The sequence below is a fragment of the Chrysochloris asiatica genome, unplaced genomic scaffold, assembly GCF_000296735.1.
Source record: "Chrysochloris asiatica unplaced genomic scaffold, ChrAsi1.0 scaffold00128, whole genome shotgun sequence".
In the NCBI taxonomy this organism is placed as follows: Eukaryota; Metazoa; Chordata; class Mammalia; order Afrosoricida; family Chrysochloridae; genus Chrysochloris; species Chrysochloris asiatica.
Window position 1 is genome coordinate 4174276 of NW_006408646.1, and position 22716 is coordinate 4196991.

Genomic DNA, 22716 nt, shown 5'->3' on the forward strand with positions numbered 1-22716 from the left:
GTAGTGAGGTTGGCCCAAGATCAGTAGTGTTTCGTTCTGCTGTGTATAAGGTCACTATGAGTCAGTACCAACTGGATAGCACCTAACAACACAACAACAATGTATAAAATGCAAAGAGAACAGAGATGAACCACTAATCTGTTACAAAATTCTGAAAGGCCTAAAGTAAGTACAAGATCATGAGTAGGACTTTGCTAGTTTGACAGAGTGAGAAAAACATTCATGACAGAAGAAATGAGCATGAGGAGAACCATGAGGTGCAAAAGAATCCAGTGGTTTAGGGAACGGTGAGTGTGAGGGGCAGTGGTGGACCTTAGTAAGACAAACTGGGCAGTGCCTCCGAGAAGAATCCTCTGACCCCCCCAGTTCAACTGACACCCAAGCTATACTGTCTGGCATCATTAAGTACTTTACCTTTCAAGCACTTACAATGCCTTTTTCATCAGCCACTGCAAGTAGGCCAGCACCCTCGGCTGCTAACAGAAAGGTGGGTCTTTGTAACCCAACAGCCGCTCTTTGGGAGAAAGATGGGATTGTCTGCTTCCATAAAGACTGACAGCCTCAGGAACTCTATGGGGCAGTTGTCCTCTGTCCTATAGGGTCATCATGAGTGTTGCAGACCGTGTAGGCTTGGTCAAAGGTTCGAGGCCCTATAGCCCCAAGTGTAACAGATCTAGCCACCTGGCAGTTAATAGCAAGTTGTTTTTCATCTTAGTGTTCAGTTATATTTATTAAATGCAGACATGAAGCCCTTGGTATACACAGATAAATGTAATATTTTCCTAAAAGCCAAGACTGTAAAATTCCAAACAGGCAAAGTTTTCCCTCAGAGAATTCATTCAAAGTAAATTGGGTGGCTCCCTGGTCTCTGTTCTTAGGACAATAGGAATGCCCTCCCTAAATTGTTTCCAGGTGTAGCCCATTCACTCAGGCAAACCCCATTCACCCAGGCGCCTCTTTTCCTGAAGAACCTTGGCTGGGCAGCCGACACAATGGGAATCCTCCCAATCTTCCTTTTCCTAACCCCATTTGAGGCTAGGTGCTAAAAGGTATGTTAATTAAGCTTGAGAAACCAAGTTGCAGTAGTGAGATTCAAACCTGCAAAGTATGACGTAAAGTTACCTGAATGTCTGGAAAAGTAAGCTTGACAGTTGTACCTTGTCTTAGTCCCTCCTAGCTTTGTGTAAAGTACCTCCCCTAAATAAAAGGAAGGCGCAGAAAGAATCCAGGTGCATTACGACTGGCAAGGCGTGTGTTACAGCATGCAGGGGGCTCAGTCCAGCATTGCAACCATACTGCCTGTTTAGCCAAGATGTTTACTATGCAGGATATTATGGCCTTCATGGCTGAGATGTTTGCAACGCAGGATCTGCCTGATGCCAGTCCAGCATTCACCCTGGTTTGGGGTGCCTCTTTGTCTCTCTCTTTGTGTCTCTGTATCTCTTTTGTTATCTCTATCACCGCCAGGTATCTGCTTCTTGTGAACCGAACCCCTATGTCGAGGCCAGTCCCCGACACATGAGTTGGAATCCCTCGATGGCAGTGAGTTTGGTTTGATTTGGTGGGTAGGTCCATGTGTTTCTAGAAGAGTTCTCAGAACACAGTAAGTGGTCAATGAATTTTTTTTTTTGATTGTTGAAGGTTGTTGACAAGTATGTATGCCAAGCCAAGGATTCTGGACTTTATCCTGAAGGCAATGGCGAACCACTCTGGGGTTTCAGAATAGAAATGATGTGATGAGACTGAACACGCTGGGGTTTCAAGAAGGTTGCCATGACAGCAACGTGGGCAAGAAGCCTAAAGAGAAGCTGGAAGATCTATATGGAGGCAGCTGTTGCCATGGCCAGGCAGCAGGACAACAGAAATGGAAAGGTTCTCAAGACTTCTGACCAACTAGACCATATAAGAGGTAAGAACCTCAGGACAATGTTAACATTTCTAATGTGGGCACCAAGGGGGCTGTGTCACTGTGTTCAGAAATGGAGACTCCAAAAGGTGAAGGCAGAGACTTGGAAAGAGGCCCATCAGAGGTAGATGGAGATGTTTAGGAGGCCTGAGCACAGATAGGTGTCTCAGTTGGAAGTCACATCTGGGTTTGAGGAGTTGGTATGTGATGGTTGAAGCATGGGCATAGACAAGATCAAGAAAGACAATCCATTCCAGTTTGACTCTGTACAGTGCAGTGACTTTTGCAAAATAAACTTTCAGCTAAAGGATCACATATATTCAGAAAGGTATAAAAATCTTAAGCATAAAGTGCAATAAATTTTCACAAAGTGAACCCAGCTGTGTAACTACCATGCAGACCAAGAAGGAGAACATTACCAGAATCCCTGCAATGTAGTTTTCACTATCAAAGGCATTTACTGCCACACTCATAATGGCAGCTTAAAAGCTTGGAACCTTCACTTCTAACAGGAACCCGTTGCCACCAAATGACAGTGACCCTGCAGGACTGAGCAGAACTTCCCCACAGGCTTTCCCTGGATATAGTCTTTATGGTAGCAGACTGACACATTTTTCTCCCATAGAAGTGCTGATGGGTTTGAAGTGCCAACCTTTTGTTGCGCAGCTGTGCACTCAATCACTGTGCCACCAGACCTCCTTTTTTCCAAACAGTACACTGTCTTAAAATAAAACTCACCATGAAGAACCACAGAGGTGAGACAAATAATCACTTGCAATATCATCTCAAAATGTCCAAAACATAAGATTCCAGTGGTCTGCATTTTTTGTTATTTTGATTTTTGTTAAATTAAAAAGAAAAAAAAGGTCACCTCAAAACATTCTTTAAAGATGGTATATGAGACTCAAAGCAGAGTCAGATGATTTCAAAAGAAAGACCCTGTCCTGGGTGCTACAACAGAAACACCACAGTGGGTGCCTTTAACAACCCACCATTTATTCTCTTACAGGTTAGGACACTCTAAGTCCAAATTCAGAGGGCCATCTTTAGAGGAAGGCATTGTCTCTCTATTAGCTCTCGAGGAAGCTCCTTGTTTCCTTTCAGCATCTTCCCTTGGAGATCTGCCTTCATCTTGCCATCAGTCTTCTCCTGGGTCTAGGAGGTTCACAGCACAAGGACTCTGGGTCCCAGCTCTTTTTTTTTTTTTGGTTGGCACTGAGGCCCCTCCCTCCTCTCTGCCTGCTTCTATCTCCTTTTCTCTCTTTTAAAAGGTGATATACACCAGCCCCCAAGAAAACTGCCTTTATACCAGGTCTGTCTGTGACCTGAGTAAGGGTGTTGCAGTCCACCCTGATCCCCTGACATCTGATTGGCTGACCACCTCAGATCACATCATGTGGGAGGGTGTTACAACATTACATAACTGCCAAACCACTGAAATCATAGCCCAGCCAAGTTGACATATATTTTAGTGACACAAATCAATCTATGACAGACCCCAAAGCCTGAGCAGGTGCATGGAAGAGGTCCAGTGTGCAGTGTCCAGCACAGATGGCAGCACCCAGGAACACATCTGCACCTACCATTGCTGGCACAGCAAAGTGCTACACAGGCGCTGTTGCAGATGGACACATGGACAGCGACTGGTGTAGCAGGTGCCAGGGCCAGGTGTGGGTGGCAGGAGCCAGTGACGATGATCACTGTGAGGCTCCTGTGCTCTCGGCAGGGTGCCAGGCAACACTGCTTCCAGGAATCAGTCATGGCAGAGGGGTTGGAGGCAGGGAGAGGACCAGGTGATGGTGCCTCCAAGTAGCCATGCCACTGAAGTCTGGGGAAAACAAGATCATGTCCAAACATTCACCTTCTCCAAAGTTCTCATTCAGGTGTTCCCTCTCTGCAGTCCTATGAGTGGTGTTATCACTGCTCATGGCCGGGCTGTCTGATGGGAAATCCCTCCAAGGGGACTCTGGACTCATATACCTCATGGGTTTGTATTCAAGCTCATGGGTTTGTAATCATTTGTGTGAAGAAGAAAAACCCTCCAAGCACTAATTAGAAAGATAGAGCTGTTGTGTTTGCCTCCCGATCACCTTATCTTCTTTATTCAGTTCTTGAAGACTCAGCTATTAAAAGAAATTAAGTAATTCATCAAGCCATTTCAATTACCTGCTGCTGATAACATCAGATTACAATTAGCATCTACAAATGAACCAAGTGCCAACTGCCAAGCTGAAACATAAGCTAATTTACTGCTCCACTCTGCCTGCTGGAGATGGAACCTGGGGACCTGGCAGCCCGCACCCGCGTCATTATTCCAGCAACAGTTTCCTGCTGCCTTGCCTGCAAGCGTCCGTGGTGCCACCCTGACCAAGATTGACTGCCTGGCCGCCTCTGCAAGCAAATCACAGCTCCTTCTAAACAGCAATGTCTAGACAAGCAGGTTGACAAATCCTGACCGAAAGGAGAGAATAAATATTATTAATATTTATTAGGTGCTGATGGGTGTGGAGCACAGCACAGGATGCGCATGTCATAACCTTAATGAGTGCCTGAATCATTCTCGGCAAGGCCCCTGGTGCTCGATCAGAACAAGCTCCTGCTTTGGGTGATGCGCTCCATTCCTCATGCCTCCTTTCAAATGGGGGAAGGGCAGTCTTGTTACTTACTTTGGGATGTCAAAGAAAAAATGTGCTGCCTGCTCTAGGGCACGGTAATTTTGTTTTTGCATTGATGTTTTCCCTTTTTTGTGTGAAATGCAGAGGTTTGGTGGGCTGGTGTCCTCTGTTGTGGGCATTGTTAGACTTTGGCCATCTGTGTAGTCCCATCTGTTTCTCAAGCAGAAGAGCCAAGCATACAATACTGGTAAATGTCTAGGGCTCAGAGTGGGCGCATGGGCTGTGGGAGAAGAAAGCATGCAGACCTGCGCTTGGCTCTGCCGCCTTGAATGGCATGCACTGGGGCCGTTTCCTTCACGTGTGTGTACCCCGCAGCAGTTTGGAGTGAGAATTAAATGAAGTACTGGGTGTAAAGTACTTGACTCAGCAGCAAGTCAGGAATTGACAACAGCTTCTAAGGGAAAACCAAAGACAGGGCTCCATTCCAGCAGTCTCTTGTACCTGGGCATGAAGAGGGAGCATTGTGTCAAGATGGTCTATGACCCTACCGACGGCACTCCCTGTTTATCATCACCTCATGGGTTTGAGAGCTTGCTGGGTGTGCCATTTGCCCTAGACTAGTAACTTAAAGGTGGATGGTTTGAGCCCACCCAGCAGCACTGTAGAAGAATGGTCTGTAAATCTGCTTCCATAAAGATGACCACCAAGAAAGCCCTAAGGAGGACCACTCTGTGATACATGGCTCACCATGGTTTGGAATCAACCCGAGGGCAGTGAGGCTTTCGGTTATGGGTGGGGAGAAGGGCATCTTTGGCTTTTAGCCCAAGGTCAGGAGATCCTAACATGACTTCCATTCAGACCTACTTCACCAGTGGGAACGTGAGCCAGAGACCTGAAGTCTAGTTCCAGCTCTACCTCTAACTCTTAAGTGAGTCACAAATGTTCGTTAGTCTGGGGATCCTCAACAGTGAAATGGAATCATCATTCTTTCTCTCTAGGGTTGTTGGAGGAACAGATGAGTATTGTCAAACACAAATATAATGCCTTACTCGCTATACCAGGAACTTCTACGTGAGGTCTCACAGAGCCTTCAACATCCTGAGAAGTTATTTTTAAGGATTTCTACTGCAAAACACACAGTTGGTAAAAAATGACTACTATCTACAATTAAATGATTATATGCATTTAATCTATAAAATCCCACACCAACCCTACAGGGCAGAGGAGAACTGCTCCAGTTTTCCAAGGCTGTAGCAGTTGGTGGATTTGAACTGCTGACCTTTTGTATAGCAGCCCAATGTTTAACTCACGTGCCAAGGGGCTTCTTCAGGTATAAAGAGTATCTGTGTGCATTACATATACAGTGTGTAATATTATTCTACCTTTTCTTGGGAATTCAGAATTTCTGATTCAAATTGCTAGAAGTTAACTTTTAAATGTGATTTAAAATAAAAGTTATTGAGGTAATGTGTCTTGGGGTAATGTGTCTTGGAGACTAGAATTAGGACAGATTAAAGTCACCATTTCTGGTGACTATTGATAAGAAACACCGGTGGTGCTGTGGATTAGGCAAGAGGCTACTAACTACAAGGTTGGCGGTTCAAATCACCAGCTATTTCTCAGAAGAAAGACAAGGATGTCTGCTCCTATCAAGGTTTACAGTCTTGGAAACTCTATAGAGGGTCACTCTGAGTTGAAATCAACTCAATGGTAGTGGGTTGTGTGATTGGTAAATAAGAGGACTGTTGTTTGTTCACTACACCTGTTACCAAACTTTGACTCCACCACGTCTCTACTGTTGCTGTTGTTAAGTGCCATCAAGTCAGTTCTGACTCAGCGATCCTATTAAAGATTCCTAAGGAGTGGCTGGTGAATTTGAACAGTGAATATTGTGGCTAGCAGTCCAGTGCTTATCCTACAGCACTACACCAGGACTACCCACATGTCTCTAGGATAGTCCAAAGACACTGGAAAAAAAAGGCCAAATGTGCGATATTAGTAAGTCTTTTATACGTTGAGTCTCATGAGACTAAAAGCATCAATTTTTTTTTTTACTCACCTGGGCCTTAGTTTTTGCATTGGTAAAATCAATGAATCAGTTCATCTCTCTTTTTCAAAGGTTAGGGGTGGTAATTAAGCGCAGAAACAAATATAAATGTGACTCAGCAGATCTCAACCGATGTTTGCAGAATGAAAACCTGAGAGCTCCATGGAGGCAGGAACTATGTTGACTTTGTTTATGAAGTGATCACACAGTGCCTATCACATGATGAATATTTCATAGAGATTTGCTGTGGGAAAGAGTGAATGAGTATGTGAACAAATGAGTTAATGAACACTAGTCCTAGTCCTTTTCCTTCCTAAGTAGGCTAAGTTCTAGATCTAAAACATCTTTCTGATTCAAAAGGGACAGCTATGTTCAATTGTCTATGAGTCCCCATATATTTGCATAACTAGATATCTGAACTACACATGCATAGAAAGCATGTCCCATCTGTTGGATTTGACCTTAAACTAGAAACCAAAACAGCCCTGACAACAGATGTGAGTAGGAAGTAGCTCCTAATCTGCATAGATTCCAGGGCTATGTGGCAAACTAGCTGGTAGCCTTCATCCTAAAGTCAAAGGAAGGAAGGAATGAGATCAATCATCCTTCTACTTGTCTCCTTTCTCACTTTCTCAATTGTGTTTGATCTGAAATGGAGATGCCTGGTTCTCAATTTCTGCCTGGTTCCTTGGTTGAATAAGATGTGTGATTATTGGAGTGCGAAGACTAACTGAGCCTTACAAGCACTGGACTGCTAACTGCAAGGTCAACAGCAGTTCAAACCCACCAACTGTTACATAAGAGAAAGATGAGGCTTTCTGCTCCCATAAAGTTTTACAGTCTTGGAAACCCTATACAGGGTTGCTGAGGGTATAAAATGACTTGTTGGCAGTGGCTTTGAGTTTGGGTTTAGTCTAGAATAACATTATTTTCACAAGGAAGATGTGCTTAGGGAGTAGTCCAATAATTTTCTGTTCATATGAAAACTGCAGAGTCTAAATCATTTTTTTTTTTTTTTAAAAACAAATGAAAGCTGGATAGCAAATATTGAAGCATCCCAGATGCCAAAGGACAAAGACCATCTATATTGTCATCTTGACATTTTCCCTCTCTCATCTCCACAAGCTCAGTTCACTTCACCGTCAGCGGCGCACAGGAAGCTCCGAATGTCAATAAAAACACCTGGATCCCATTTACTCTAGCTTTTTAAAAAATCAAAATCAGAGGTGGGGAATCTTTTTTCTGCTAAAATTTATAACATCATTTGTTAGCCATAGAAAATTATCAACTTAAAAATTAACCTGCTGGATAGTACCCACTTGAGCTAGCTTCAATGGATGGATGATCAGAACTTGACTAGAGGAAGAAAGAAAAGGCAAATAAATAAATAAATAAATAAATAAAATTTTTTAATAACAAAAACAAGTGTAATTAACTACAATTTGATGAACTTGACCTATACTTATGAATGTAGTAGCTTAATATACCAACCAAGAGGGAAGTAATCTTCACAGCAAGGATCATTCCCATCCCCTCTGTACACAGCATTGATAAGGATGGGCAACTTAGATACTGGCTACTAAAATGGGGGCACTATAAAGGCACGAAGTGACTGGCTTATAAGTTTTCAAGAAGGAGTTTAGTTTCAGAGGGTGCAGGGGAAGGTAGAATCTCCACTGAGTGGTTTTCAACCTGTCTAGATGGGGCTGGTGAAAGGAGATGGGGATAAGGTTCTTGTGGTTAAATAGTAAGTAACTGTTATCATGACTGACTGCGATTGTTATAAAGGTAGAGGTTTTGTAGCAAAAAGAGGGGAGTAGTTGATCCTGCAGTCCAGGAGCAGAGGACCCAGAGACCATAAAGGGAGAAGAGTGGGAGTAGAGTGTGGGACCCTACTCAGAGAAGCAGCTACACCAGAGATGGAAAACGCTCTCTGAAGGAAATGCTACGAAGCCAGGAAAAAGGTAAATGTCTACACTCATACAGGTGCACATTCATATACGTGTTTGTTGTTGTTAAGTGTGTTCTAGCACATGGTTCTATATAGCGACCCTGTACTAGGTTTCTAAGAAGCAGCTGGTGGGTCTGAACCTCCAACCTTGTAGTTAGCAATCCAGTGCTTATCTTACAATGCCACACCAAGACCCCTCGCATAAACGATGTGAGGAGCATACATAAGGGGGTTTCAAAGTTCATGGAAAAAATCATTATCTTTTAATTCCATTTCCACAATTGTATTCTGCTGTAAAATAAGTACTGGACTGCCAACCAGAAGGTCAGTGGCTCAAACTCATCAGCTGCCCCTTGGGAACCCTAAACAGGGTCGCTGTGAGTCAGAATAGACTCTCTGACACTTAACAGCAACAACAATGCATATGTTTGCATTGGCATACGTTTATGTTCATAGCAAAAAAGATTATCACCAAACTCTTCCAAAACCAAAAGCAAAGCCAAACCCACTGCCATCAAGTTGCTTCTGACTCATAGTGACTCTATGTAGGGTTTCCGAGACTATAAATCTTTATAAGAGCAGACAGCCTCATCTTTCTCCCATGGAGCAGCTGGTAGGTTTGAACTGCTGACCTTGTAGTTAGCAGCCCAACAATTAACCCACAGCACCTTTGAGAAGTAGGACAAGGGGAAGGGAATAATGTAAGGAGGCAAACCTCTTTTTTCTATTCTATGCTGTTTTTGTACTATAAGTACTGCTTTTGAACATCTATGAAGTGGTACATTACAGAAACCAAGAGAAGCGAGAGTTTCAAGAAGGCAAAGTTAATAAAGTATGGCAAGTGCTGCCTAATAATTGGGGAAATAGAAGACTGTTGAAGGATGGATAACTCAGCCAGGAAGAGATTACAGTTGGTCTTTTGTCAAGGGACAAGATGACTTGCAGTGGTTTCAAAATAAATCGGAGGGATTCTGCTTCTAGTAATAAAGGAGCAGAGAGCTCCTTTCAGATGAAGTCTCTTGTAGATAACAGCTATAAACTTTGAACAAAAACAAAAACCATGGACATAGAACTTCTCTACAGGGTTTCCAGGGCTGCAATTTTTATAGAAGCAGTTTTCCACACATCTTCCTCGCATGGAGCAGGGGGTAAGCTTGAATTGCTGACCTTCCAGTGAGCAACAGAGCACTAAATCACTGTTCCTTTAAGGCTCCTCTTAAACCCAACCAAACTCAGTGCCCTTGAGTTAATTCTGACTCAAGGCAACCCTGTAGGATAGAGCCGAACTGTCCCATAGGCTTTCCAAGGCATCATCTTTCTCTCCGATGGAGTGGCAGGTGGGTTTGAACTTCTGACCCTGTGGTTAACAGCCCAACACCTAAGCTACAATACCACCAGAAAACCTTGCTAAAGGCACTGAAGAACAAGCTATTAAGAAACCATAGAGAGGCTGGGGCTGGGACTTGGAAGAAGGGAGCAGCACTGAATGAGTTTCCCATTTTCCAAATTCTCTTCTACCTGAGGGACAAGCCCCAGTTAGTGCCACATGGTCAGGCTAAAACTCAGGAAAACAGACACACAGTCTTGCTGGCTAAAGAACCAGAGGGAAAAAGGCCAGAGTGAGCATCAAGAGAGGCCTTAAATTCTGCAGACAAAATCTGTCCCACTCCTGGAATATGCTGGCAATGAAGAATATACACAACCAGGTTAAAGCAAAGAGACCTGACTAGAGATTTTTGCTGCTGCTGGTAGCATAGTGGTTACGTGTTGGGCTGCTAACTGAAAGGTCAGCAGTTGGAATCTACCAGCCACTCCATGGGAGAAAGATAAGGCTCTCTGCTCCCATAAAAGATTTACAGCATCATAAACTATACAGGGTCGTTGTGAGTCAGAACCAACTCAACAGCACACCATCACTACCCACCCACCACAGGGAAGACTGAGCTGGGAGCTTGAATTTGAGCCAAGTCGATTTCCTCGCAAGACAACAACAATATTAATTATGTTCAGAAATTATGAGCATATTCGAATCCAGACTATAAAATAGCTCTCTATATACAGTAGACAAGGCGCTCTGGTAGTAGTTACAAATTGGACTGCGAACCACAAGGTCAGCAGTTCGATACTACCAGCTGTTTCATGAGACAAAGATGAGGCTTTCTGCTCCTGTAAAGATTTACAGCCTCGGAAACCTTGTACAGGGTCACTATGAGTCGGGCCCAACTCCACAGCACATAACAACAACAACATATACAGTAGACACAATGTAGATATAATCTCAAATTATAAAAAAAATTATTAAAAAAAACACACCCACAAAAATCCAACACATTAAAATGTGACCTTAATAAACAGTGATGCATGCTTAATCTCAGAACAACAGGGTTCCGGGATACAGGGACTGAGGCATAGTTTGAATGGGTAAAAGAGGGGAAATAATGTTAAGATGCTTGGCTGTCTTATGAGGCTCCTGGTTTCCCTTGCCTACTATTGTAAAACACACACTTGGGGAGAGAAAAGAATAGCCAGAAACACCACTATAGAAAGCTTGTACATCTGTCTTCAGCTTATAACTAGTCGGAATACCTAAAATGGGGCTAGAACTTGCCCAGTGAAAGAGGCTTCCTGTGGAATCTTTGCATTGCATAAGACCTCAGGTGGAATCCTGATCCTCATTCAGAATCATCTGAGGTGGGAAATTTCCACTTGAAAAGACAAGCAGACCAGCCAAGAGCAGATAAGAGGAACAGAAGATACTTTTTGAAAGAAAAATCAGCAGGAAAAAAAAACAAAAACAAAACAATAATGGCAGCCTGATTGATTACTATAAGAACAAGCAAGTTGTTCACTGGGGAACCATCAAGGCATGCAATCAAGTTCCCTCAGGGCAAACCCCCTTCCAAGGCTAAAACTCAAAAGGAATACACAAGCTGGCATATAATCTTTCTGGTGACCATGCTGGCCTACTGATAAAGGGAAGTGGGGGCAAAACAGCAATGAAGCTCGGGGCTAAGTCTGACTACATTCAATAGACTCCTGTCAACCTGGATTGAGACCTGGTTGGCCAGCAGTATAGCGAGACCTGGGGACTCCTGAGCCAAGGGACAGGGACATGGCCACAGAGGACTAGAGCAGAGAGTGAAGCATCCAGTTGATATGAAGTGAGGGGAGATGTATAAGAACGCCCATACTTCTAGATATTACTCACTGGACCTAGCTTCAAAGGCTGGATGATCAGAACTCGACTAGAGGAAGAAAGAGGAAAAAAGTATAATCTGCTACAATTTGATGAACTTGACCTATACATATGGATGTAGTAGCTTAAAAGAGGGAATGAATCTTTACAGCAAGGATCATTCCCACCCACTCTGTATACAGGGTTAGGCTCAGCTATGTAAAGGAAGTGGGAGAAAGATGAGGCTTTTTGCTCTAGCAAAGATTTAAAGTCTTAGAAATCCTATCCAGGGTCACTTTGAGTCAGAACCAGCTTGAGGGCACTTAACAACAATAACAACACGTAAAGGAAAATATACTTGTAATAAATAAACCAAGCCTAGGAAAAAAATGAAAATGGAAATTTTGGAGCTAGAAAGAAAAAAGTTCTATATTGGAAATGAAAAAGAAAAATGCATTTGTGTAGTAAAGAGTTAACCTTGCCCAAAGAGAGGTATAGCCTTTGTCCTCAGCTCCTGGGAAATCATCTATCTCTAAGCCCTCGGGACGTCCTGGTAAGCTAAGAGTGTCTGTTTATATGGGAGCCATAGGCCATGCCAGCTTTTCTCTTCTAACAGTGGGATTTATTGTGGAGGCTGTGGACCACATGGTATCAGCTGAGCTTCTGGAGCAACTGGAAACTAAGGTCAACCACATGAACTGTCAACCATGTTCACATGCGCGATTCCCAATAAACTTTGGAAGCTAAGGCTGGGTGAGCATTCCTGGTTGGCAGTGCTCTGTGCAGATTGGCACCAGCATTTCTGAGAGGAAGAGTTAATGCTTTGCATGACTCCAATGGGAAGACAAGTGGAAACTTCACACTTGGAGCACTCTTGGACTCTGCCCTCTGTGTTCCTTCCTTGGCTGTGAGTATACAAACTGTCAGTTATGTGCATCCTTCTAGCAAATGATCAAACCTGAGGGTGGTCTTGGGGACTCGTGAATTTGGAATTGGTGTCAAAAGTGAGGTGGTATTGGGGAACTCTCATCACTAGCAGAGTTTAGCAGCAGATTGCAGATAGCAGAGGAGTTAGTGAACTTGAAGACACACTAAATTTGAGGAATACAGAGAAAAGGTACATCAATAAACAAAGCCTCGGTAATAGATGAGACAATATCAAACGGCATCCTTTAGATGTGCCAAGCTCTTATTTTTAGAACCTTCTTTCACACTTTCATATTCCATCAATGACATTCTATTCTTGACAAAATCTCACCTAGTCTTCAGTTCCACCTGGATCTAACCTCCTCCAGGAAGCTTTCCAGGCTATTCACAGACCTCAGGGTCTCCCTTCTAGGATTCCCATCATTAACATTCCTACAGGTACTGGTGTGGTGCTGCAGGATAAGCGGTGGACTGCGAACTACAAGGCTGGCATGTTCAAACCCACCAGCAGCTCCTCGGAAACCCTACACAGGCTTGCTATGAGTCGGAACCAACTCATGGGCAGGTCACTGTTGTCTTACAGATTGGTCTGATTTTCTCAACAAAAGCATAAGCTCTTGGAGGGGCAATAATTTTTTTGTAAGTTTCCATATCTCTTTAAGTAACCATCTGAGCTTCAAGAATATAGTAAAGATTCAATTAACACTAGTATGACCACGAATGAATACATGATGCTAAGAGCTTATTCCTATGGTTCCTATCTCTCTAAACTCTCATTCTTATCATACCGATCTTCAGAGCATCTTTAGGGATATGCAAGGCTTTCTCTAACAACTGTACTCAAAAAAACATATGGATAAGATGAGCACCAAGGAGAGAGGGGAGGGAGGGGCAGTGCTAAAATATAAATGAGATGTATGTGTTTTGGCTTGGTAGGTCACATGGGAGAAGGAAACTGAGTTGTATGTTCTGCTAAGTATACAGGTGTACCTGATAAGTATACAGGAATACCAACAAGGCCACCTATTCCTTGTCCTCTCCCTATGCTAAAATCCAATCTGGGACTCTGGGGCACAAGGATGAGTTCAGATCATACTTCCAAACACACCTGCACTTTCCATGCATTATGATTAGCCACATAACAGGCTCTTCTAAAGGCAGCTCAAGTTACCAATTACTTATTGTCTCTTGTCATTACACTGAAACTCTCTCCCAAATTACTAAATTTCTTACTTGTCATGGAATACTATATACCACAAAACTGTGGATGCAATTTGATGTTATTTAAGCAGATCTTTCACAAAGATAATTTTGCATTTATATACTAAACCGATCAATATAATTTGTGATGTCACAGTTTTGAGAAACACACATACACACATATTTCCTGTGGGGTTAAATTTATCAAGTAAAGAAATCCCTTTCAATCAAAACCCTTTAAAATTCCCTTCCACTGATGGTTCTGAGGAGCTTCCCTTTCATTGTAAGCAACCATAGCTTTCTAGCCTCATTTCATTCCCCTGCTCTCTAATTAGATAAACCCGGTGGCCTTTCTCTCTGGACAGATTAAAAGGTTGGGTTGCTTTGTTTTTTCAGGCTTTCAGAGTTCTAATCCCTCAGAGGACTCTGATGACAGGAAGAATAGTGTGAGTTAGAGCAGGCAGGCTCCAAGGAAATGTTTCTGAAGGAAACATACAACATACACAGTGGGGAAAGGCTAGTGAATACAAACACACAGATGCCTGCAAAAGGCAGAGGGTGATCCCAGCTGTTTCTAGTCCACAGCACTGGCCCTGGACCTAGCTGGCAACCCTGTTCTTACCCAGGTTGGAGGATGCTCGCCCCTCTGCAGCCCGGTCCTTGAGAGTCTCAGCAATGCCCAGCTGCTGCTCGTGGTACTGCTTGGCTCTCTCCAAATCCTGCATGCACCTGGCAGCGTGGCCCAGGCCAGCATAGGCCCGCATCTCAATGGCCTTCTCCATCAACTCCTGGGCCAGCTCCAGCACGTAGTTGTGGTAAGACATGGCCTTGTCAAAGTTCCGCCGGTAGTGGTAGGCACTGCCCAGGTTGCTGTAGGCCCGGGCCTCTTCTCGCTTGTTGCCCAGGTCCTTGGCGATCTTCAGGTGCTGCTCGTGGCACTGCACGGCATTCTCAAAGTCACCCATGGCGATGTACACGGCGCCCATATTGCCGAGCTCCCGGGCTTCTGAAAGTTCATCTTTGGATTGCTTGGCGAGGAGCACACACTGCTTGTGACTGGCCAGGGCATTCGGGTAGTCTCCAATGGCCGTGTACACGTGACCCAGACTGCTCAGGGCTGACGAAGCTGCCTGTGGGGAAAGGATTAGGCAGAGAAATAGAAGCACATCAGAGAAGGGCTTTGGGTTTGTTTCAACAGATAACAATGTTATGGGTGTCTGCCTGGAACTACGCAATCTGATTCCTAAGGGTGTTTCTATCAGTGGCACACAGACTTCTACAGAATGGATAAAGAGCACATCCAAATAGCAAGTGCCTCACAAAGACAATGGTATACTCATCAGCAGCTTGCACTGCCTCATCTCAGCAAAACATGATGTATTCTATATAAGCAACATCTTAGTGTAAAGATGCTTTCCCATTTCTGAAATGAATTAAGGTACCCTATCTCTGTGGACACCTATTAACCTCTGTAATATAAAAACATGCTGAGGAAAAAATCGAAACAAATGACTACTTTCAAAAGCACATAGAAATTCAAAAGAGAGAACAGGGGTTGGCTTTGGCCTTCTTGGGCATTAGCTCTATACTTGTTTTCTCCCAAAGCAAATGGACATACTGATGATTGTGGAGAGACGTACACTGCTGACTGATACTTTTGTGACCCCAATGTGGCTTCATCAGTGCTGGCTACTGAATAGGATTAGTCCCCAAGGAGAAGAACAGATGAGTTGCACACTAGACTTTTGAATGGGGTGTGATCTCCATTAAAACCCACCGTTCCTTCTTGGGCTTACACTGGTGCTTCAAACTGAACTTTCTTGTCAAGATCTTCTGATCCTAGCTTTTCTTGATGCTGTCCTTTCTAGACCCTTCCCACTGCTTGCTACTCATCCATTCTTAGCTCAAAGAAGAGAATCTACCCACAGCCATCAAGCTGATTTTGATTCATAGAGATCCTATATAAGATTTCAAAGATAGTTACTCTTTATGGGAGCAGATAGCTTCTTCTTTCTCCCTCAGAGCAGCTGGTGGGTTTGAACCACTGACCCTGCCCAATGCCTAATCCACAGTGCCACCCAAACCAAACCCACTGCCAATGAGTCAAGTTCCAATTCACAGCATCCCTATATAGTGTTTCTGAGACTGTAAATCTTTATGGGAATAGACAGCCTCATCTTGTCTCATGCAGCAGCTGATGGGTTTGAACTGCTGTCCTTGCAGTTAGCAGTCCGCTGCTTATCCTGCACCACCACCAGTGCTCCTTAAAGAAGAGTACAGGGACCCTTTGTGACCTAAAGGTCTTAATCAAAAAAGTTCTATATAAGTGTAGTGAGCCAAGTAAGAATAATAAACATAACAAAGATGCCAACACAGGTTCTAGAATCTCACCCAGTACACAGCCCTAGAGTCTAGTCTTCAGTTTCTAACTTTTCTGCAGAGATGTAAAAGGGGAATTATGCTGTACCCTTTCTGCTCTTCTGATTCTAAAGGTTGGAGGCTTGCCGGCCTCTCATCATATTGTTTCTTCAGTGACAACCACATAGCCTGTTGTTCATGTTCTCTCTCTTCCTAAGGTGAACATGGGGCCCTGGCAGAACAAAGGGTGTGTGGGCTGTCACAAGCAGGTAAGTGATCTTCCCAAGGGCCCCGGGCTACAGTGTAAAGAGTACGGCCTTTCTTTATGAGATGCAGTCTACGTCTGTGCGCTTCAGAACACTTTTATAAATATTTTATAGATGTGAGTGATTTGCTACCTTATTTCTTCGCCTGTGAAACAGCAGTCCTTGATCAAAATAAGTGAAGAATGACCATCTTTATGGTGCTTGCAAATAGCGTATTTTTAAGTTGCCTTTTTTCTTTTCTTTTTCATTTCACAGATGTTCCAACACAAGATTTAAATAGAGAAGAAATAAATGCCTAGAAATGTACTCTGTTGTTGTTGATTTTTTCTGAGTGGTGGAGAGCAGAATCCATTCCCAGGGAAGTCACAAGGCTGGAGTGGTGTGACTGTGGCAGGCGCAGTGGTGATGCCATCTGAGAGCATGCCTCATGGATGGGTACAGGCCCCAGGTTCCCTCCTGGCAGCCTCTCTGGGACTATCGGGTAGGACACTGGACATGGGCCATTTTCCTGTCCCCTCATTTGCTTCCTGCCCTGCCCTCTGAACCCCTGTTGACAATCCTTTACTCTTTGGCTGCAGCCCCTGGGAATCACCTCTTTCTTCTGCTTCAGTGCATGGCCCTTCCCACCTCACCTTTTGGGGATCTTGTTCCCTGCAAGCTGGGCTGGGATGCAGTCCACAGACCTTTGTTGCCTTCAAAGTAGAACATGTTGTTGTTAAGGGCTGACGAGTCAGTTCCGACCCACAGCGGCCCTGTATAGGGTTTCCAAGGAGCAGCTGGTGAGCTTGAATGCTCATGGACAAGCAAAATGGAAAACTAAAGGAATTTGCTGATGAACTTTTTGAAACCCCCTTGTACAGGCTCTTCCCCAAGGGCACAAGTATAGCTAAGGGGTAGACATACCATCAGAACCATACAGCCCTTGACTAGCTCTCTCTCTGAGCCTCAGTTTCCACTCAGATGTTTCTGTCTCCAGCAGCAAGCCAGAAACGGAGTGTTTTCTAACCCAGTCATGAGCCTCTAGCAAATGTGCAAACCATCAATAATTCATTTGTTGTTGTGATGTGCCGTGGAGTCGGTTCCGACTCATAGCGACCCTGTACAGGGTTTCCGAGGCTGTAAATCTTTACGGGAGCAGAAAGCCTCATCTTTCTCCCGCAGAATGGCTGGTAGTTTCAAACTGCTGACCTTGCAGTTTGCAGCCAGATTCATAACCACTACACTACCAGAGCTCCTTAATAATTCACTAGATGGTTCCAAATAGATCTGGTGTAGGCAATGAGCCCTTGGGTACTGCAGGGGTTGGGTTTATAAGTCTCAACTCACACAGTGCCCCAGGAAGCACTGTTCTAGGGGCTCTGGCTTATAGGTAACTCCAAATGACAGTCCTGGGAGTTTCTGCCTCTGGTTGTTCACTTCTTGGAAAGCCAAGGAGACAGAGGCACTCAGTTTCTGAAGCACACTAAACAGAAGGAAAGGGAAAATTTGAACATTTCCCTGGTGGCTGCAGGGGAGAGAAGAAGACTGATTGTACTAGCTCATCCCTGGCTTCCTTCTGTTACCAGGCAGTATTGTCAGCTGGATCTGCTTGTGGCGGGCATCCTGGAAACCAGCATCTCTAGAAACAATGATGTGATTTATGATGCTCCTGCCATAGCCTCTGAAATTCAAGAGGCAGCTTGATGCAGTCTAAGAGTGGAACAGGATTTACTGATTGTGGAATGGCATTTCACTTTGTCACCCTCCTCTTTCTCTGTTTGCACAACATTGCTGATGAGAATACTATCCAGACTTCACAGAGCTGGGCTGGGGTCAGATGAAACAGTGTCTGTGAGGGCCCTTTGTAAACTGTAAAGCACTCTCGGAATGCATGGCTAAATTGTGGATGGATGGTTTATGAGTGCAAGCTGGCCTTGCTGAGCTCTGTTACACCAAGCGGAAGATGGTAACTCAAAACATCAGTCTTAAGACCAAACATCTATATTCCTTACAGTTGCCACAGGAAATACAGTCCGGTGTTTTACAGCCTGTGGGCAAATAACATGTGATAGTATTTATCAGCTAAGTGAATTACAAATTATTCACTTGTCTTTGTCCCTGTTCTTGTAGAATAAGCTGAGATCTGAAACATGGTTTCAGGCTGTTAATGAGAATCTGAAGATTCTATCTACGGGGAATCGCAGGCCCCACCTCAAGCAGATGCTGTACTTGCCAGCGAAGTTCACACTGCTTTTGTGTATTAATCTCTCAGAGAGTTTTGTGCTAGAATAGCAGCAGCTGCTGCCCACAATGGAAGCATTCTGGAACATCTGTATTTGAATACTAAAATGCAAACAGTTACGAGAACAAACTATCTGGCTGGAGCAAGACAATGTGCTTCTCTTTCTGCTACATATAAATGGCTTGTGTATTTGCTAAAGCATAGTTTCCAGTAGGTTACCCCTGGTTCTGTTTCCTGAATATTTGCAGAACTGCTTTTGACAGGTCAGTTTCATGGGACATGGAGCTAGAGTAGGAAATATACTCATCTTTCCTGAAATCACCTTTCAGAGTTTTTAGTTTGAGAAATGAGAGAGACATTTAAAACGCTCAAACTATATTAAATTGATGAGCTTTAGGCTGAAGATGCTCTTAGTACCGGTAGCTAGTCCCAGAAAATCTGCTTTTCTTCTTTACTGCCCCAGTTCCACAAGTATCCCCTGATAGTTCAGGGCCCATGAATCCATGATCTGGTTCAACCACTCATAACCTGGGAGGTAAGAGGAGTGGAGGAAAATGTGGATGTGCTCTGGAACCAGGCATGCATGGGCTCAAACAATAACTCGTCATCTTGTACAAAGTATGTAATGTCTTAAGGCCTCAGTTTCCTTGTTTGTAAAATGGAAATTATAATACCTGATAGTGCCTTAATGGGTACAGACAGTCCCCAAGTTACAAACATTGGACTTAGGTACCCACCCCTGTAAAGACTTCCATCTCCCTCCTGGGCCCCTGGGTCAATGCTAGGAGGAAATGACGTGTTGCTGCCTGGTTCATCATGGCTCAAGATACTCGATGGTCCACAGAGTTCTGAATTCCCTTGCCCAGCTGCATAGTCCCCTGACCCCACCACACCACACTGACCTGCAATGATCAGGTGATTCCTACTCTACTTCCGCCTATCTCAGTGACATCTATCAAAACATTGTTATTCTAATAATTATTACTGCAGTGTGATGTTAAAGATGTTTTAATATAGCTACAAGTATTTCTTTAATTTTTTTAAGCATACAAAGGTACATTAGATAGCATATACTAAGACAAACATTTGAGTAACTGATGTTAGATACGAACTGCATCTAACTGTTTTGACTTCTATACAAATTCAACTTTAAGACAGATTTAGGCTTCAAGGCCAAGTGGGATTCATACCAGGTATACAACATTAGAAAAACAATCAATATAAACCACTATGTTAAAGTAAATAAATAAAGGAAATAAATCACATGATCATGTCAGCTGATGCTGAAAGACCATTTGATAAAATCCAACACCCATTCCTGTTTTTAAAAATCTCTGCAAAGTAGGAAGAGAAGGGACATTCCTCAGCATATTTAAGGGAATATGTACTCCCGTAAAGATTTACACCCTAGGAAACCCTGTACAGGGTCGCTATGGGTCGGACCCGACTCGATGGCACTTAACAACAACAACAACAACATGTACAAAACCAACAGCCAACATTATTCGCAACGGAAGGAGACTGAGAGCATTCTCCTACAAATGAAACCAGACAAGGATGCCCTCTATCACTACTCCTACTTAACACTGTACTGAAAGTCCTAGTCTGGACAGTAAGTCCAGAGAGAAATATAAAAGGCATCCACATTGCTAAGGAAGAAGTAAAATTGCCCCTATGTGCAGATGATGATGCAATACATAGAAAATTCCAGAGACCATCTCAAGAAGAAAACTGGAACTAATAGAAAGATTTAGCAAAACCTTAGGGTTCAAAATCAATAAGATCAGTCGGATTCCTTTATAACAACAACAACAACAAACTGCCAAAAGAAAATAAGTCAGTGTTTACAACAGCCCCCAAATAGACAAAATACTTAGGAATAAGCCTAATCAGAGATAAAAAAAGATTTAAAAAAAGAAAGCTACAAACATTACTACAAGAAACTAAAAGAGACCTATATAAATGGCAAAATATGTTATGCTCATGAACTGGAAGAGTTAGCATGTGAAAATGTCAATACTACCTAAAGCAATCTACAGATAGAATGCAATCCCAATCCAGATTCCATGAACATTCTTTAGGGAGATGGAAAAACTAAACACTAACTTTGTATGAAAAGCAAAGAGATCCTAAATAAGCCATGCACAACTGAAGCAGAAGAATAAATAAGGAGGTCTTATGCTTCCTGGTTTTAAAACCTATTATACAACTACAGTAGTCAAAACAGCCTGGTACAACAACAGAAAAATAAACCAACGGAACAGAATTGAGAGCCCAGAAATAAATCCATCCACTTATGGACTTGACCACTCGTCTGTCAGTTAGTCATACTGTGATGTTGTGCTGCTGTGATGTTGGACGCTATGCCACAGGTATTTTAATGACCAGCAGGGTCACCCAGGGTGGACAGGTCTCAGAGGACCTCTTTAAAGTTTTTAAGAGCTAAGATGTCAGTTTGAGGACTAAGGTGTGCCTGACCTAAGCTATATATTTCCAACAGCCTTATAGGCATGTGGAAGTTGGACAGTGAATAAGGAAGACCTTAGAAGAATTGATGCATTTGAGTTATGGTGTTGGAGAAAAATATTTAAAATACCATGGACTTCTAGAAGAACAAACCAATTTGTCTCGGAAGAAGTATAGTCAGAATGCTCCTTAGAAGTCAGGATAGTGAGACTCTCTCTCATGCTTTGGATATATTATCAGGAGGGGCCAGTCCCTGGAGAAGGACGTCATGCTTGGTAAAGTGAAGGGACAGCGAAAAAGAGGGAGGCTCCCAATGAGCTGGACTGACACAGTGGCAGCAGCAATGGGCTCAAGCATAAAAATGATTGTGAAGATGGCACAGGACTAGGGAGTTTTATTATGTCTGTTGTGCACAGGATGCTATGAGTTGGAAGCAATTCAGTAGCACCTAACAACAACAACAAAGGAAAATTCATCTTAATTAAAGGGTCAAAATCCATTAAACGGGAAAAGATAACCTCTTTTTTATTTTTTTTAAAACTTTTTATTGTGAATTGAGTGAAAGTTTACAGAGCAGACCATCAGTTTCACATTCAACAAATCATATACTTTGCTTCATTATACAGTTGCAATCCTCTCCATGCACCAACAGTTAACAGCATTTACCTCTATTCATTTCAACCACTGCATTCCTCCCTGTGTCTCCCACCACCCCCATCTTTCCTCTGCCAACCTCCCTCCAGTTGTATATCGCCTGCCCCATCACCTATGTCAATGTGTGTCTACCCTCAAGCACATGTATAGAAAAAACACTCAGGGATACATAATCATTTAAACAACCACTGGGCATATTCTGGAAGCCAATCTCCTGGCTGCAATCACACAGCCTTTGTCTTTCCATGAGTCTAGAGTCCTCAGCTGCTCTATCTGTCCATGTTATCACCTCTGCTTCCACCTCTGGTGTTCCTGCTTCTCTGCTTAGGGTCCCACATTCAGCTCATGCAAAGATAGCCTCTTTCACAAATGTTGACAAAAATGGATATTCATTTGCAGGAAGGTAAAACAAGACCTCACCTTATATAAAAAAATGAACTCACAATAACTAAAAACCTATATGGAAAACCTAAAATTATAAAGATTATCAATTAGGGGTCTTAATTAATGGCATAAACAGACCACCAAACACAACCCAAAATACACAAACAGCAGAAGATAAACCAGATGACTGGGACCTTCTAAAAATTAAATATTTATGCACATACAAAGAGTTCTCTGAAAGAATTGAAAGAGAACCTACAGAATGGGAAAAATATTTGACAATAACATATCCAACAAGGAACTAATTGCTAAAATTTATAGAAAATGTCAACATCTCAACAAAAATAAGACAAACAATCCAATTTTAAAAATGGGCAGAGAGAGAACAAACAAGATGGCGGATCGGGTGGACTTGTAGCAGAGAGCTCCGCCAACAACAACACAAAATACCCACCCAAGCAGGTTCAGGGGATGGTCCCAGAACTCTGAACCACATATAAAGGAATACTTAGAAGGTTGGAAGGCTCACAGCTGGGGGAATTTGTG

The 22716-nt window shown here is 43.2% G+C and overlaps 1 protein-coding gene across 1 annotated transcript in view; it reads right to left on the minus strand.

Annotated features, from left to right (window-relative positions):
* TTC28 (tetratricopeptide repeat domain 28) overlaps positions 1-22716 on the minus strand; it is an 812316-nt gene that overhangs the window by 162846 nt on the left and 626754 nt on the right. The window contains exon 6 of the mRNA XM_006869297.1: positions 14444-14951. Within this exon, the coding sequence (XP_006869359.1) occupies positions 14444-14951 (508 nt within the window). The remainder of the gene's footprint in view (positions 1-14443; positions 14952-22716) is intronic.